This window comes from Portunus trituberculatus, chromosome 2 (assembly GCF_017591435.1).
Source record: "Portunus trituberculatus isolate SZX2019 chromosome 2, ASM1759143v1, whole genome shotgun sequence".
NCBI classification, from domain to species: Eukaryota; Metazoa; Arthropoda; class Malacostraca; order Decapoda; family Portunidae; genus Portunus; species Portunus trituberculatus.
The window spans coordinates 3,888,219-3,905,718 of NC_059256.1; the positions used below are offsets into that span (position 1 = coordinate 3,888,219).

The following is a 17,500-nucleotide window of genomic DNA, read 5'->3' on the forward strand; positions in this document are numbered from 1 at the left end:
TTGATAAGACGGAGAAGTTTGTGTTGAGTTTCCTGTGTACAAGTTATGAGTGTTGTGTGTCGTTACTTTGGTTTGTGTGAGTGTTGCTGGCAAGTAATGGTTAGCAGACTACGTTGTGTCGTTGTCACACTCACGGTGTTGCTTCGGGAAAATGATGCAACACACACAGCATCCCCACCCACCCCTCACCTCCCGCCCGCGAATAGTTCCCGCGCAGGGGCCCACCACTTCTCCGCCCGCGAACGCAGTGCCCGCGCATATTTGCACGCATGGGACCACCACTTCCCACCCCGTCAGCTCCACCCGCGCCTGCACCTGACCCACTGTCCTCTCTCTCTCTCTCTCTCTCTCTCTCTCTCTCTCAGTCGGGGCTGAGTGGAGACAGAAAGCCCGTTAAGGAGGAGTGGCGGGGGAGGGGCGGGAAGGAGTAGTCACACTCACGGTGTTGCTTCGGGAAAATGATGCAACACACACAGCATCCCCCACCCTTTCCCCGCGCATACGTTCCCGCTCATGGGCCCACCTCTTCCCGCGCCGCCAGCTCCAGCCGCGCTTGCGCTGGAGCCTACAGGCACCAGGCACGAGGGTCGCGGGCTGCCACCGTCACCTTCGTCCGCCAAGTCTTGAGTTACTGTCTGGACTGCACCTTGAGGTGACGGCGGGAGGCGCGGCGGTGTGAGTCAGTGAGTCAGTGCCAACAGTACAAACAGCAGTGACAGCGGGTGTGTAGCCTCTCGCTAAACAAACGTGAACCATTTAGATATCGCTGAAGGGATTGGTCGCGGTGTGCGTGTGTGTGTGGGTGTGGGTCGCCTGCTGGTGATACGGGGAGCCCGCCGCCACACGCAGGCCGCCGCCACACGTAAGTATTGTATTGGTGTACTGCACCCATCATTTGGCGGTCCCTCCCTCCCCCCCACACCCCACCACTCCTCAACACACACATACACACAAACATCAAATTTTTAAGAAGTGAACGACCTAATCCAGTGATCCTGTGCCATCTCCCGCACATTGTCTGCCCACCTCCCCCCCATTACCGCCCACCTCCCCATTACCACCCACCTCCCCCGTTATCTGTCAATCTTCCACCCATAATAAGGCCGGCGTGTGACATAGTGGAGCCCGGGGCCACACCTTGCCTGCCTGCCTGCCCCTCTCTCTCTCTCTCTCTCTCTCTCTCTCTCTCTCTCTCTCTCTCTCTCTCTCTCTCTCTCTCTCTCTCTCTCTCTGGCAGGCAGGGGCAGACAGGCAGACAGACAGAGAGAGAGAGAGAGAGAGAGAGAGGGAAGGGGGTGAGACATGAAAGCGGTATGGAAAGAATAGAGGGGTTGGTGGCACCCCTGGCTCCCCCAGTGCCGAGGTGGTGGCGGGATCGGGCAGACGTCCACGCGTAGGTTCGAATCCCACCACGTACAGCCTTGAAATCTTTTTAATTTGTGGAGTGGTTTAAAGTTAGCTACATGTCACCGTGATACCCAGGTTCCAGGTGACTACACCCAAGATGCGCTTGGGTGGTGACATGGGCCCTAATATGCTGCCCACCACTGTAATAGAATTGCCTGCGCCACTAATGGGCGGAAGCTGAACAGCGCGTCTTAAATACTCTTCAAGTCTGCGTACAGGCGCTATAGGCCTTAACTAAAAATGAAAAAAAAAGTGGATGAGAAGCTTGTGGCGCCACGTGGGGAAGAGTGGGTTGGCAGGGAGGTGGGTTGGAGAGGAGGGGAGGAAGAAGAATGCACATGTCTTCGGAGAGGAGTCGATGAGCGGGAAAACCTTGATTCCTGTATTTGCTGTACTGGCGAGTTGTTCACCTGTGTGATGGTGTTGGCGAGGAATTGTTCGCTGATTACATTACATCGGTATTACACTCACGGTGTTCATTCAGGCAAATTACCCATCATGCAACACCGGCACCACCCGTCCCTCCCCAACCCCCGCACTGTGCAATGCCTCGGAACGGAGCCCCATACTGGCACCCGACCCGGATAGCAACCGACGGGCGCCACCAGTCACTGTCTGGACTGCGCCTTGAGGTGACGGCGGTGCGAGGCAGTGAGTCAGTGAGTCAGTGCCAACAGTACTAACAGCAGTGACAGCGTGTGTGTAGCCTCTCGCTGAACAAAGGTAAACCGGTTAGATATTGCTGAAGGCACGAGGCGCGGTGTGTGTGTGTGTGTGTGTGTGTGTGTGTGTGTGTGTGTGTAATTCACCTCGGTCGTCTGCTGGTCACCCAGAGCTCATAGACCGATCTTCGGGTAGGACTGAGACCACAACACACTCCACACACCGGGAAAGTGAGGCCACAACCCCTCCAGTTACACCCCGTACCTATTTACTGCTAGGTGAACACACCCCACACATTAAGAGCCGGGATTCGAACCCAGCCCTCTCGATTGTGAGTCGTGCGTGCTAACCACTACACTACGCGGTGTGTGTGTGTGTGTGTGTGTGTGTGTGTGTGTGTGTGTGTGTGTGTGTGTGTGTGTGTGGGTCGCCTGCTGGTGATACGGGGAGCCGGCCGCCACCCGCCGGCCGCCACCACACGTAAATATTGTATTAGTATACTGCACCAAACGTTTGAGTGTTGTGGCGTGTCATAACCCAGCATGCGTCACCACCACCACCACCACCACCACCACCACGTTCATCATGAAACTAACCCTTTTTCAGCTCACTGTCCCTCCCCCCCCCCGCCCCACTCACTCAACACACGCACTCAAGTTTATCACACAAAGTTCAATTATTAAGATGTTAACGAAGTGATCCAGTGACCCTGTGCCAATCTCCCGCCCATTATCTGCCCACTGCCCGCCCTTCTCCGCCCACCTCCGCTCACTATCTGGCCATATCCCTCTCATGATAGACCGGCGTGTGACAAAGTGGAGTCCGGGCCAGAGTAAGGTTAGCTGCAGTGGTCCAGGTTGTCTGCCGTGAGGGCCGAGTGAGGGGACGGGCCGGGGTGACGTCACAGACAGACAGAGAGAGAGAGAGAGAGAGAGAGAGAGAGAGAGAGAGAGAGAGAGAGGGTAAGGACGAAACCAAAGAAGGGAAAGAGAGCTTACTTCTCCTGTCCCCCCCCCCTCCCGGCCACACACACACACACACACACACACACAAAAGTCTCGGTCTGGGAGAGGAGGAGGAGGAGGAGGAGGAAGAAGAAGGGGAGGAAGAGGAAGAGGAGGAGAAGGAGGGAGGAAGGAGGAAGAGGAAGAGGAGGAGAAGAAGGAAGGGGAGGAAGAGGAAGACGAAGAGGAGGAGGAGGAGGAGGAGGAGGAGGAGGATGCTATGAAAACCATCCTTTTCCTAATTTCCCCACCCGACATTACTCACCCCTCCCTCCCTCCCTCCCCCATTGCTTCCCCTCCCCAACCCCCATAACACCCTCCACCACCTCTTGTCACCCCCACATGACGCCCCACTACCCATCCCTCACCCCCACCTGTCATCCCCCCCCCCAGAGTGTGACCCGTGGCGTAGCAAAGGAAGACTGGTATTAGGTGTGGTGGTGGTGGTGGTGGTGGTGGTTGGCATTTTTTCTCCCTTATTTTTCGTATACCTCCTTTACGGCCCATTTCTCTCTCTCTCTCTCTCTCTCTCTCTCTCTCTCTCTCTCTCTCTCTCTCTCTCTCTGGGGCGTGTAAGAGGTCGGTAAGGCGCGGGGGAGGGCTGATGGTACCCCTCTCCCTCCCACGTGGTTACTGGTACAGTCTGAAGAAGCAGGTGGTGTCCAGGCAGTATGTGTCGCCGCGTGGGGACATGGGGAGGATGCGTGCAGGGCGGCCGGTGAAGGGGAGGAGAGGAGAGGAGAGGGGAGGGGAGGTGGGGGGCAGGGAGCCAAGTCTTTGCGGAGGAATCGAAGAGAAGGAAAATTTTGGTGGTGTGTTTCCTGTGTTGGCAAGTTTGATGTTGGCAAGGAATTGTTCGCTGATTATATTACATCGGCATTACACTCACGGTGTTCATTGCGGCAAATTACCCGTCATGCAACACTTCCTTTCTTCCCCCCATCCCCCATGCACAGTGCCCCGCGCTGCCGGACGGCGGTTCCGGGGAATGGCACAAGCCGTGTGGTGAGACCAATCGTCGTGAAGCAGCTGTCACTACCGGTCTGCCCGCGCCTTGAGGTGACGGCGGTGCGAGGCAGTGAGTCAGTGTCAACAATGCTAACAGCAGTGACAGCGTGTGTGTAGCCTCTCGCTAAACAAAGGTGAACAATTAGATATCGCTGAAGACACGAGGCGCGTTGTGTGTGTGTGTGTGTGTGTGTGTGTGTGTGTGTGTGCCGCCACCCGCCGGCCGCCACCACACGTCAAGACGTAGTAAGTATTGTCATAACCCAACACTGGTCGCCACCACCTCCACCACCACCACCACCACCAGCACACATCAAGCAGGGAGCCGGAACAGACGAGTCAACAAGGCTGTTCTATCGCCACGTTCATCGTCAAACCAGCCTCTATCAACAAACCAATACTTCACCGGCTGTGTAACCCTTTCTCACCTCACCGTCCCTCCCTCCCACCCCCCACCCTCCACCACTCACTCAACACACGCACATACACACAAACTTCAAATTATTAAGAAGTTAACAAAGTAATCCAGTGACCTTGCGTCCATCTCCCGCCCATTATCTCCCATTATCCGCCCACTTCCCGTCTGTATCCGCCCATTATCTGTCAATCTCCCAGCCGTGGTAAGGCTGGCGTGTGACAAAGTGGAGCCCGGGGCCACACCTTGCACGTCTGTTGTTGGAATGCCTACAGAGGTCCTACAGGGGTCCTACAGGGGGGGGTCCAGGTTGTCTGCCGTGAAGGGCGAGTGAGGGGACGTGGCCGGGGTGATGTCACGAGCCGCTGTGTGAGGGACGCCTCGGGTCCCGCCATATTGGTGTTTGTGTGGCTGTTTGTGGACTTCCAGTATCATTTGTGTTTGTCGTGGGTCACTTGTTTCCCCTCACAAGTCAGTGTGTGCGTTATCTGAGGGTGTGTTGAGTGTGTTGCGTGCAATGCGGTGATTTAGTGGCTGGTTGGGGCGTGGGGCGTGGGGCGTGGGGCGTGGGGAAGAGTCCAGCTTGCTAGTGGAAATGTTCAAGTTACGTATCTGCTTGATTCACTTGAGTCTGCTGTTTTGTTTGTGTTTGTGTTTTCAAAAGATGGTTTGTGTTGGGTCCAGTGTGTTTGCCGCCCCATCACCTAAACGTGTGGACTTCAACACTGATTTATAGACCTGGCTCACTCCTTCACTCCCTTACCCATGGTGTGTATGTGTGTTTAATTCGCTTCGGTCGCCTGCCAGTCTTCCCCATTACGGAGTGAGCTCAGAGCTCATAGACCGATCTTCGGGTAGAACTGAGACCACAACACACTCCACACACCGGGACAGCGAGGCCACAACCCCCTCGAGTTACATCCCGTAGGTGAACACACCCCAAACATTAAGAGCCGCGCCCATTTGCCTCGCCGCTTACCGGGACTCGAACCCGGGCCTCTCGATTGTGAGTCGAGCGTGGTAACCACTACACTACGTGTGTGTGTGTGTGTGTGTGTGTGTGTGTGTGTGTGTGTGTGTGTGTGTCTGGCTGGGTGTGGCAGAGAGAGAGAGAGAGAGAGAGAGAGAGAGAGAGAGAGAGAGAGAGAGAGAGAGAGAGAAAGGGTGGGAGGGGTGGAGCGGAATAGAGGCCGGAAACCCGGTAAATAGGAGGGGCGGGGAGGAGTTGATAAGACGGAGAAGTTTGTGTTGAGTTTCCTGTGTACAAGTTATGAGTGTTGTGTGTCGTTACTTTGGTTTGTGTGAGTGTTGCTGGCAAGTAATGGTTAGCAGACTACGCTGTGTCGTTGTCACACTCACGGTGTTGCTTCGGGAAAATGATGCAACACACACAGCATCCCCCACCCTTTCCCCCCTCCTCCCCGGCCGCGCATACGTTCCCGCTCATGGGCCCACCTCTTCCCGCGCCGCCAGCTCCAGCCATGCTTGCGCTGGAGCCTACATTGGCACGAGGCACGAGGCACGAGGGTCGCGGGCTGCCACCGTCACCTTCGTCCGCCAAGTCTTGAGTCACTGTCTGGACTGCACCTTGAGGTGACGGCGGGAGGCGCGGAGGTGCGAGGCAGTGAGTCAGTGCCAACAGTACAAAGGTGAACCACTTAGATATCGCTGAAGTCACAGGGCGCGGTGTGCGTGTGTGTGGGTGTGGGTCGCCTGCTGGTGATACGGAGAGCCCGCCACCACCCGCCGGCCGCCACCACACGTAAGTTTTGTACGTATTGGTGTACTGCACCCATCGTTTGAGGGTGGTGGCGTGTCATAACCCAGCGTGCGTCACCACCACCACACCACCACCACCACACATCAAGCAGTGAGCCGTAACAGACGAGTCAACAAGGCTGATATATCACCACCTTTTTTATTGATTTATTTAGGAAGCTGGCTAAAGAAAACGTGGGTGGAAACTGTTTTATTATGTATTTATTGATTTATTTCATAGAGATACACAAGAGGCATTCATTCATACACCCACCCTAGCCATCCCAGGGACACAGGTGCGCCAGTAGGGGGAGTGACCTTGAAACCAGCCTCTAGGAACCAATCAATACTTCACTCAGTCTTCCAACCCTCTCTGATCTTACCCTCCTTCCCTCACTCAACACACGCACTCACTCAACACACGCACTCAAATTTAATCATCCCCTTGTTGAAATGCATCAGCAGTGGTCCAGGTTGTGTGCCATGGGGGCGCAGTGAGGGGAAATGGCTGCGGAGGTGATGTCACGAGCCCCCATCTTGTGACGTCACTTTCCCGCCAAAATGTGTGGACTTCTAATATTTGTGTTTGTTGTGGCTCACTTGTTGCGCCTCAGAAGTCAGTGTCCGTGTTTTCTAAGGGTGTGTTGAGTGTGTTGAGTGTGTTCCATGGTTGTGTTGCGGGAAATACGGTGATTAAGCGACCAGTTTGCTTTACAAATTTTAAAACATCCTTTTTATTTTACGTTTTTAAATTTAAGTTTGGAATTTTGAGTCCAGTTTGCCTTACAAGATTTCAAAGAGATCTTTTATATATTATTTTTTTTCATTTTAAGTTAGTGTTAGTGTTTGTGGATCCTAACTTAGTGAGATATTGCGGCCTTAACCCTTTCAGAAACTTAAGTGCATTAGAATAGTGAAACTTAAGTGCAATAGAATAATGGAGACTGACCATTAATTAATCTGAAGGGGTTAAAAAGTGTAAAGTGACGTTCTTAAAAGTATTGATTAATTTACTTAAGGGTGTTGACAAGTTGTAATTTAGTGTTGTAAGTGAAGTTGGTATTTTTAGAAACCTATGTGATGAGTGAAGTTGTTGTGTTTGAGGACGGTTTACAAGGAAGTTGATGTTATAACTGTATTTACGATTTCTCAAACCGGTAATATGTATTTTTTTTTAAATTTAGAGAATAAGTTTGATTGATAAGTCAGAATTTATGAAGAAATGTGTGTAGGTGAAGTTAGAGAGAGAGAGAGAGAGAGAGAGAGAGAGAGAGAGAGAGAGAGGCGAAGTTAAGGTCCCATCTCGTGCAGTTTCCTATTTTTAGAGAGAGAGAGAGAGAGAGCGCACGAATGACTCCTTGGCGCCATAAAGTCACGTGTGTTACCGCCCTTATTGCTTCAAGACTCCCTGATAACCTTTGAAAACTCTCTCTCTCTCTCTCTCTCTCTCTCTCTCTCTCTCTCTCTCTCTCGAAATTTTGACCAAATCTCACATATTTTTAAGTAATTGTGAAATGGACAGAGAGAGAGAGAGAGAGAGAGAGAGTGATATCTCTATCTCTCTCTCTCTCTCTCTCTCTCTCTCTCTCTCTCTCATCACACCACACCACACCCACAACTCCCCCCCCCGGTCACCACCCTCTACCTCTCACCACACCCACCACACCCACATCTTCCCCTCAGTTCCCCTCACCACACCCACCACGCCCACCACCACCACCACCACCACCACCACCACACCCACAACTCCCCCACTGACACCCACGCCCGCCCTTCCCCCAGAGTGTGGCAGACGTGGCGTACCTGAGGAAGACATTAGCGGTGGGCGTGTCTGAAGAGGAGGCGCTGCGGTATTTTCAGAACCGGTTCCACGAGGCCTATGATGGAGCCTGGACCACCAAACTCGACTGGTTCTTCCACTGTGTCCGCCACCGGTAACCCTTTGTTTGTCGGGTCCGAGAGGGTTCTTAAAGGGTTATGATGGTTTATAAAGGGTTCTGATGCTTTATAAAGGGTTTTGATGCTTTATAAAGGGTTTTGATGCTTTATAAAGGGTTTTGAAAATTTATAAAGGGTTTTGAAAATTTATAAAGGGTTCTGATGCTTTATAAACGGTTTTGAAAATTTATAAAGGGTTCTGATGCTTTATAAAGGGTTCTGATGCTTTATAAAGGGTTTTGAAAATTTATAAAGGGTTCTGATGCTTTATTTTAAAGGGTTTTGAAAATTTATAAAGGGTTTTGCTACTTTATAAAGGGTTCTGAGACTTTATAAAGAGTTTTGGTACTTTATAAAGGGTTCTGATGCTTTATAAAGGGTTGTGATGCTTTATGAAGGGTTCTGACACTTTATAAAGGGTTTTTGATACTTTATAAAGGGTTCTGATTCTTTATAAAGGGTTCTGCCAGTTTACAACGGGTTGTGAGACTTTATAAAGGGTTCTGCCACTTTATAAAGGGTTCTGATGCTTTATAAAGGGTTTTGCCACTGTCAGCCACCGGTAATTCTTTGTGTGTGTGGGATTTGAGAGGGTTCATTTAGGGTTGTGACACTTTATAAAGGGTTCTGACACTATAAAGGGTTTTGATACTTTTTAAAGGTTTATAAAGATTTGCATTCGTTATATAGTGTTGGATTTGCTATATGTAGGATTGGATTCGGTTTTATAAAGGATTGGATTTGATATATCCCCTTTATACAGGCTGAAGCACCCTTTATACCGGTTTCAACATCCTTTATACAGATTCAGATTCCTTTTTGTAGGTTCAGATTCCTTTATACAGGATCAAACACCATTTTATACAGTATTACTCAAATTATCACCACAAAGGCCTCTATTTTTTTACTTATAGGCCTTTTTATTATCTTTAACACTCCATTGCTTTTAAAACGTGACTAGGCCTAATTTCTATATAGGCCGTGTAGTTAAATGCGGTAGGCTGTGCTAGATTATTTGTATATAGGCTGTTTCAAAGATTTCTAGGCCTATAGGAATCTTATAGGCTTGAAAAATTGTACATAAACTGATATTCTATTTTTTGATATGACGAGGCCTATATATTTTTGTATAGGCTGTTTTTTTCAGTATTTCCAAGTATTACATAGGCCTATAGTGTTTGTATATATGTGTTTTTGTATTTTGAGACATGAAGCCTATTTTTTCTGTGTTTCCAGATAGTGTTAGGCCTATGGGACTCTCGTAGACCTATGTTTTATGTGTATAAGCTGTTTTAGGGTTTTGCTATATTTCTGTAGGCCTAAAAGATCATATAGGCTGTATTTTGAGTTTCTTCTTCTTCTTCTTCTTCTTATTCTTATTATTATTATTATTATTATTTATTATTGTGGCTAAAAATTGTACATAGGCCTATTTTAGTGTGTTTATAATATTCCTGTATTTTTTAGACCTATGGAGAGCTGTGACCCTTAGAAATACAGCCTCTCTCTCTCTCTCTCTCTCTCTCTCTCTCTCTCTCTCTCTCTCTCTCTCTCTCTCTCTCTCTCTCATTTTATTTGTTATTTGTGTTGTTTTGTGTCCCAGTGTGCAGAGTGTCCCAGTATTGAGTGTGTCCCAGTGTGCAAAGTGTCCCAGTATTGAGTGTGTCCCAGTATTGAGTGTGTCCCAGTATTGAGTGTCCCAGTGTGCAAACCGTGCAAACCGTCCCAGCATTGAGTGTGTCCCAGTATTGAGAGTGTCATTAGTGTTATCTCCTGACTCAAGGTTGTGTTGTGTCCGTCTGTCTGTTTGTATGTATGTACTCTACCTACTGCTACTACTACTACTACTACTACTACTACTACTACTACTACTACTACTACTACTACTACTACTACTACTACTACTACTACTACTACTACTACTACTATTTTTCATAATTTTCTTCTTCTTCTTCTTCTTCTTCTTCTTCTTCTTCTTCTTCTTCTTCCTCTTCCTCCTCCTCCTCCTCCTCCTCCTCCTCCTCCTCCTCCTCCTCCTCCTCCTCCTCCTCCTCCTTGGTATTATTATTATTATTATTATTATTATTATTATTATTATTATTATTATTATTATTATTATTTTGTGTATGTTCGTGTGTGTGTTATTAATTTACCTGTGTTAATCTCTCTCTCTCTCTCTCTCTCTCTCTCTCTCTCTCTCTCTCTCTCTCTCTCTCTCCAATGATAATAATAATAATAATAATTTTCTGATATTATTGTCGTCTCATTTGATTTGCTCGTTGTTTGTTTGTCGGTGTGTTTGTGTTGTTGTTTTCCTTATTATTCTTCTTTCTTTTCTTTTTCTTTAATTTTTCCTTTGATTTCTCCGTTTAATAATGCATTACTATCATCATCATCATCATCATCATCATCATCATCATTATTATTATTATTATTATTATTATTATTATTATTATTATTATTATTATTATTATTATTATTTTCTCCATTCAATAAACCATAAATCTTGGCAATGCACCACCAGAACCACAAAAACACCCTTAAAAACACCCTTAAAAACACTCTTAAAAACACTCTTAAAAACACCCTTAAAAACACTCTTAAAAACACTCTTAAAAACACCCTTAAAAACACTCTTAAAAACACCCTTAAAAACACTCTTAAAACACTTAAAAACACCCTTAAAAACACTTTTAAAACACTCTTAAAAACATCCTTAAAACACCCTTAAAAACACTCTTAAAAACACCCTTAAAACACCCTTAAAACACTTTAAAACACCCTTAAAACACTTAAAAACACCCTTAAAACACCCTTAAAAACACTCTTAAAAACACCCTTAAAAACACCCTTAAAAACACTCTTAAAACACCCTTAAAACACCCTTAAAACACTTTAAAACACTTTAAAACACCCTTAAAACACTTTAAAACACCCTTTAAAAACACTCTTAAAAACACCCTTAAAAACACTCTTAAAAACACCCTTAAAAACACCCTTAAAACACACTTAAAACACCTTAAAACACTTTAAAACACTTAAAACACCCTTAAAACACCCTTAAAACACCCTTAAAACACTTTAAAACACCCTTAAAACACCCTTAAAACACCCTTAAAACACTTAAAACACTTTAAAACACCTTAAAACACTTTAAAACACTCTTAAAACACCCTTAAAAACACTCTTAAAAACACCCTTAAAAACACTCTTAAAAACACCTTAAAACACCCTTAAAACACCCTTAAAACACCCTTAAAACACCCTTAAAACACTTAAAACACCCTTAAAACACCCTTAAAACACTTTAAAACACTTTAAAACACCCTTAAAACACCCTTAAAACACTTTAAAACACTCTTAAAACACCTTAAAACACCCTTAAAAACACTCTTAAAAACACCCTTAAAACACCCTTAAAACACCTTAAAACACTCTTAAAAACACCCTTAAAAAACACCCTTAAAACACCCTTAAAAACACTCTTAAAAACACCCTTAAAAACACCCTTATAAAAACACTCTTAAAAACACCCTTAAAACACTCTTAAAAACACTCTTAAAAACACTCTTAAAAACACCCTACACATTAACACACCACATCACACTCCACACACCGGGACAGGGAGGCCACAACCCCTCCAGTTACACCCCGTACCTATTTACTGCTGCCTCAACACACCCCACACATTAAGAGCCGCGCCACTTCCGGGACTCGAACCCGGCCCTCTCGATTGTGAGTCGAGCGTGCTAACCACTACACTACGCGGTGTGTGTGTGTGCGTGTGTAGAAGTATCATTTTCTATATTTTTTTATTGTTTAGTGGAAATCCTCTCTCTCTCTCTCTCTCTCTCTCTCTCTCTCTCTCTCTCTCTCTCTCTCTCTCTCTCTCTCTCTCTCTCTCTTTGTCTCTATTTATCTATCTCTCAGGCAGGAAGTAGGCGTTCATGGTGGCTAATGAATGAGTCACAGAGAGAGAGAGAGAGAGAGAGAGAGAGAGAGTGCAACCCTTTTTCTTTCATTTCTCCCCTCCCTCCCTCCCTCCCTCCCTCCCTTCAAGATAAAACACGATAAAAAAACAAAAACAAATACAAGAAAAACACCAAAATTGCGTAACAGAAAACGGAGACTTTTTAACGCAGACTTCACTAAAACCGCGCGCCATCCACTCGACCCCAGCAAAACTTAATATCACCCTTTAAACCTCAGCCCCACGCCCTCCCACGCCTTCTAGTGACAGATCAAGCCGCCCCGTACAGTATCTTCATCCCGTCACGCGTGTAGACAACCGGAGATCTGTCACAGGATGATAATATTTGAAACACCGCAATGATGAACAGAACGCTGATCACACAAAGCTGCCACCACATTCCGAAATATTGATGTATCCTTACTAAACTGGGCTCGTGGGTGTAGCAGGCGCCAGTGGGCATAGACGAGGGCTTGGTGAAGTAACAGTAAGCCCCTGTGTGAGATCTGAACCCATTTAGACCAGGGATAGACGAGATATTAACAACTTGGTCAGCGCAATGGGATCCGCACGCTGCCCTCGCTAGACCATCCCTTCGCTGGAACAACACAAACCATCCTAGCGCCGTGAATACCAGACCTAGGCACATTAAACCCTTAGGAATTGAAGAGCGGGGTTTAAATGCCACACACACCACTGCTAAACACACCAACACATTCAGAAACGCCACAGGGATCGCTAGTTTACTGACAGTGTTGAGATCGGTAGGGCTCAGGAGGTGTGGGGGTGACCGGGCGAGGCTGACGAGGGTGCCTAGTTGGAGAAGAGCTAAGGGGAGACCTACTGCTATACTAAGGCCTCCTGCTACCACTCGGCCTACTGTGGGGGAGATAGGCATAGGGAGAATACGTGTGGTAATTTTGTTTATGTTCGTGTGTGTGAGAGAGAGAGAGGGGGGACAGAAGAAAAAGTGGAAGAAAGAATAGAGAGAAAGAGAGAAATTTAATGGTTAGAGAGAGAGAGAGAGAGAGAGAGAGATTGAGCAAAAAGAAAGAAAAAAAATGGTTAAAGACAACTTCCTTTTATAATTCTCTCTCTCTCTCTCTTTCTCTCTCTCTCTCTCTCTCTCTCTCTCTCTCTCTCTCTCTCTCTCTCTCTCTCTCTCTCTCTCTCTCTCTCTCTCTCTCTGACCTTGGCTTGTGTGCGTGACGTGTATCGAGACGGAAGAAAGAACAACATTCTCTCTCTCTCTCTCTCTCTCTCTCTCTCTCTCTCTCTCTCTCTCTCTCTCTCTCTCTCTCTCTCTCTCTATTTGCATATTTTTACTATTCAAACTTTATTTATTTATTTATTTATTTATTACAATTATTAAGAAAATGACTAATATTGTTGTTGTTTTATTACGAAGAATGGTTTTAACCCCTTCAGTAGCGTGACGTGTTTCCCTATTCCTTGTGGTGACTATTTGGTGATTCTGTACAGCTTCACAAACTCATGTGGGGGATTGAAATAGTGAGGACTGTGGCCATTAATCTTCTGTCCTCCATAGACCCTTGCTAATGTCAATAAAATGGTCTAATGGTACACAAAACTCAATTAAAATGGTGAAGACTGTGGTCATTAATCTTCTGCCCTCCATAGACCCTTCCTAATGTCAATAAAATGATCTAATGGTACACAAAACTCAATTAAAATGGTGAAGACTGTGGCCATTAATCTTCTGCCCTCCATACACCCTTGCTAATGTCAGTAAAATGGTCTAATGGTACACAAAACTCAATTAGAATAGTGAAGACTGTGGCCATTAATTTTCTGCCCTCCATACACCCTTGCTAATGTCAATAAAATGGTCTAATGGTACACCAAACTCAATTAAAATAGTGAAGACTGTGGCCATTAATCTTCTGCCCTCCATAGACCCTTGCTAATGTCAATAAAATGGTCTAATGGTACACAAAACTCAAGGTAAAAATGTGTCCCAGTACTGAAGGGGTTAATGAAAGGGAGAATTAATGCTGTCTTTTATTGAATATTGATACATTACACAGGAATAGTAGTAATAGTAGTAGTAGTAGTAGTAGTAGTAGTAGTGTCTTTGGTATATGATTAATAGTAACATTCTTGTGATCTATAAGTGACAACAATAATAATCTCATTTAGTGATTGGTGTGTTTCTCTCTCTCTCTCTCTCTCTCTCTCTCTCTCTCTCTCTCTCTCTCTCTCTCTCTCTCTCTCTCTCTCTCTCTCTCTCTCTCTCTCTCTCTCTCTCTCTCTCTCTCTCTCTCTCTCTCTCTCTCTCTCTCAACCCTGCACCTCATTCTCATCATTACTCACTCCGTCAAAATTGATAAACTCTGGATTAAAAATTTCCCCTATACCAATTCCTCCCTCTCCCTCTCCCTCCTGACCTCCTTGACCTCCTTCCTGACCCCCTCCTTGACCTCCCTTAATGAAGCCGTCACCAATATACTCATTTACGTTGAAATTGAAGTCCGCCTCGCCTGGTTGGTTGCAGTCCGCGTGGTTCATTACGTCGAAATCCGTGACATCGATTTTCAGAGCGCTCAAGTCACCCTCAATCTGAAATGGTGGTGGGTGTTAGCGGGGTTCTTGCGAGTGTTTGGCGGGGTTTTAGCTACTACTACTACTACTACAACTACTACGTACCCTCTCGATGACAGTTGGGTCCAGGGCGGGCTGGCGGCTGAGGATAACTGCTGACGTACGCCTCACCACAAACAGAGACTTACACTCGTAGATCACAGCAAAGGAGTCTCTCTCAATGTCCACCACTGTCACGTCTGCCGGCCCGAGGAAATCTGGAGGAAGAGACAGAAATATTTTAGTGTTTTGGGTGTATATAGGTCAGAAATTTGGGTGTTTTGTGCTGTGTAGTAGACAGAAATTTTAGTGTTTTGGGGTGTGTAGTGGACATAAATTGTGGTGTTTTGGGTGTATATAGGACAGAAATTTGGGTGTTTTGGGTGTATATAGGTCAGAAATTTAGGTGTTTTTGGGTGTGTAGTGGACACAAATTTTAGTGTTTTGTGGTGTGTAGTGGACAGAAATTTAGGTGTTTTTGGGTGTGTAGTGGACACAAATTTGTGTGTTTTGGGGTGTATAGTGGACAGAAATTTGTGTGTTTTAGGGTGTGTAGTAGACAGAAATTGAGGTTTTTAGGGGTGTATAGTGGATACACCAAAACACTGGAAAACATACTAAAACAACCCCAATAGCCGAAAACACCCCAAAACAACCTCAAAACACCTCAAAACACCCCAAAACACCTCAAAACACCCCAAAACACCTCAAAACACCACAAAACACCACAAAACACCTCAAAACACCCCAAAACACCCCAAAACACCACAAAACACCTCAAAACACCACAAAACACCCCAAAACATCCTACAACACCTCAAAACACACCAAAACACCCTCAAAACACCACAAACACCTCAAAACACCCTAAAACACCCCAAAACACCACAAAACACCTCAAAACACCCCAAAACACACTCAAAACACCACAAAACACCCTCAAAACACCCTAAAACACCCTCAAAACACCCCAAACACTAACTGGAGGGCCAGCTGACGGACATCTGGGCAGGCACATCGTCATTCTTGATAGTGAAGTAGCCAGTGTTTGTGAGGATGTGGTCCAGTCCAACCTTGCGTCCGAGAAACAGTTCCCGCCTCTCTGTTGCCGTGAATCCGTCCGCTGTTCTGTTGAAGGTGACTGTCATGCAGCGGCTGTTGGTGCTGAAGATTTTGATGACGTACCACACCCCTGTTAACTGTGGAAATGGGCTGTTAAGGGGTTGTTAATGGAGTGCTAAGGGGTTAATGGGTTGCTAATGGGGTGCTAAGGGGTTAATGGATTGTTAATGGGTTGTTAATGGGGTGCTAAGGGGTTAAGATATTGTTAATGGGTTGTTAATGGTGCTGAAGTTCTTGATGACGTACCACAGCCCTGTTAACTGTGGAAATGGGCTGTTAAGGGGTTGTTAATGGATGCTAAGGGGTTAAGAGATTGTTAATGGTGCTGAAGTTCTTAATGACGTTAATGGATTGTTAATGTTAACTGTTGTTAATGGTGCTGAAGATTTTGATGACGTACCACAGCCCTGTTAACTGTGAAAATGGGCTGTTAAGGGGTTGTTAATGGGATGCTAAGTTAATGGGTTGTTAATGGTGCTGAAGTTCTTAATGACGTACCACAGCCCTGTTAACTGTGGAAATGGGCTGTTAAGGGGTTGTTAATGGGGTGCTAAGGGGTTAATGGGTTGTTAATGGATTGTTAATGGACTGTTAATGGGTTGCTAATGGGGTGCTAAAGGGTTAAGATATTGTTAATGGGTTGTTAATGGTGCTGAAGTTCTTAATGACGTACCACAGCCCTATTAACTGTGGAAATGGGCGGTTAAGGGATTGTTAATGGGGTGCTAAGAGGGTTAATGGGTTGCTAATGCGGGGTTAATGGGCTGTTAAGGGGTGCTAAGGGGTTAATATTGTTAATGGGTTGTTAATGGTGCTGAAGTTCTTAATGACGTACCACTACCCTATTAACTGTGGAAATGGGGCTGTTAAAGGGTGCTAAGGGGTTAATGGTTTGTTAATGGGGTGTTAAGGGGTTAAGGGAGTAATAATGGGTTGTTAATGGGGTGTTAAGGGGGTATTAATTGGTTGTTAATGGATTGCTAAGGGGATATTAATGGGGTGTTAATCTGTTCTTAAGGGGTTGTTAATGGGGTGTTAAGGGGGTTGTTAGTGGGCTGTTAATGGGTTGTTAAAGGGTGCTAAGGGGTTAAAAGGTTGTTAATGGTACTGAAGTTCTTAATGATATACCACTGCCCTATTAACTGTGGAAATGGGGCTGTTAAGGGGTTAAGGGGTTGTTAAAAGGGTGTTAAGGGTGTAATAGGTTGTTAATGGTGCTGAAGATCTTGATGACGTACCACTGACCTGTTAACTGTGGAAATGGGGCTGTTAATGTGCTGTTAAGGGGTATTAATGGGTTAATGGATTGCTAATTGGGTGTTAAGGGGGTGTTAATGGATTGCTAATGGGTTGTTAAGGGGAATTTCTGTGTTTTGAGTGTTTTATGGGTGATAATTGTGTGTTTGTATGTTAATGGGTTGTTTAGGAGTTTTAATGGGTGTTTGTGTGCTTAATGGGTTGTTAATGGGCTGGCTGTTACGGAGGATTTGTGTATGTTTTACCACCACAACCACCACTGCAACCACCACCACCACCAACACCACCACTACTACTACTACTACTACTACTACTACAACCATTATTACTACTACTACTACTACTACTACTACTACT

At 46.0% G+C, this 17,500-nt stretch overlaps 2 protein-coding genes across 3 annotated transcripts in view; one reads left to right on the top strand and one right to left on the bottom strand.

The window, feature by feature from the left end:
* Positions 1 to 9,750, top strand: part of LOC123502866 (phosphatidylinositol 4,5-bisphosphate 3-kinase catalytic subunit alpha isoform-like) — a 25,939-nt gene extending 16,189 nt beyond the window's left edge. For both annotated transcript variants that reach the window (XM_045252148.1, XM_045252156.1), the window contains exon 17: positions 8,038 to 9,750. In XM_045252148.1, the coding sequence (XP_045108083.1) occupies positions 8,038 to 8,193 (156 nt within the window). In that variant the 3' untranslated portion in view covers positions 8,194 to 9,750. The remainder of the gene's footprint in view (positions 1 to 8,037) is intronic.
* Positions 9,751 to 14,370: 4,620 nt separating this feature from the next.
* LOC123502877 (apolipoprotein D-like) overlaps positions 14,371 to 17,500 on the bottom strand; it is a 3,673-nt gene continuing 543 nt past the window's right edge. The window contains exons 3-5 of the mRNA XM_045252165.1: positions 15,747 to 15,963; positions 14,831 to 14,982; positions 14,371 to 14,743 (exon numbers count right to left, since the gene is read on the bottom strand). Coding sequence (XP_045108100.1) covers positions 14,465 to 14,743; positions 14,831 to 14,982; positions 15,747 to 15,963 — 648 coding nt within the window. The 3' untranslated portion in view covers positions 14,371 to 14,464. The remainder of the gene's footprint in view (positions 14,744 to 14,830; positions 14,983 to 15,746; positions 15,964 to 17,500) is intronic.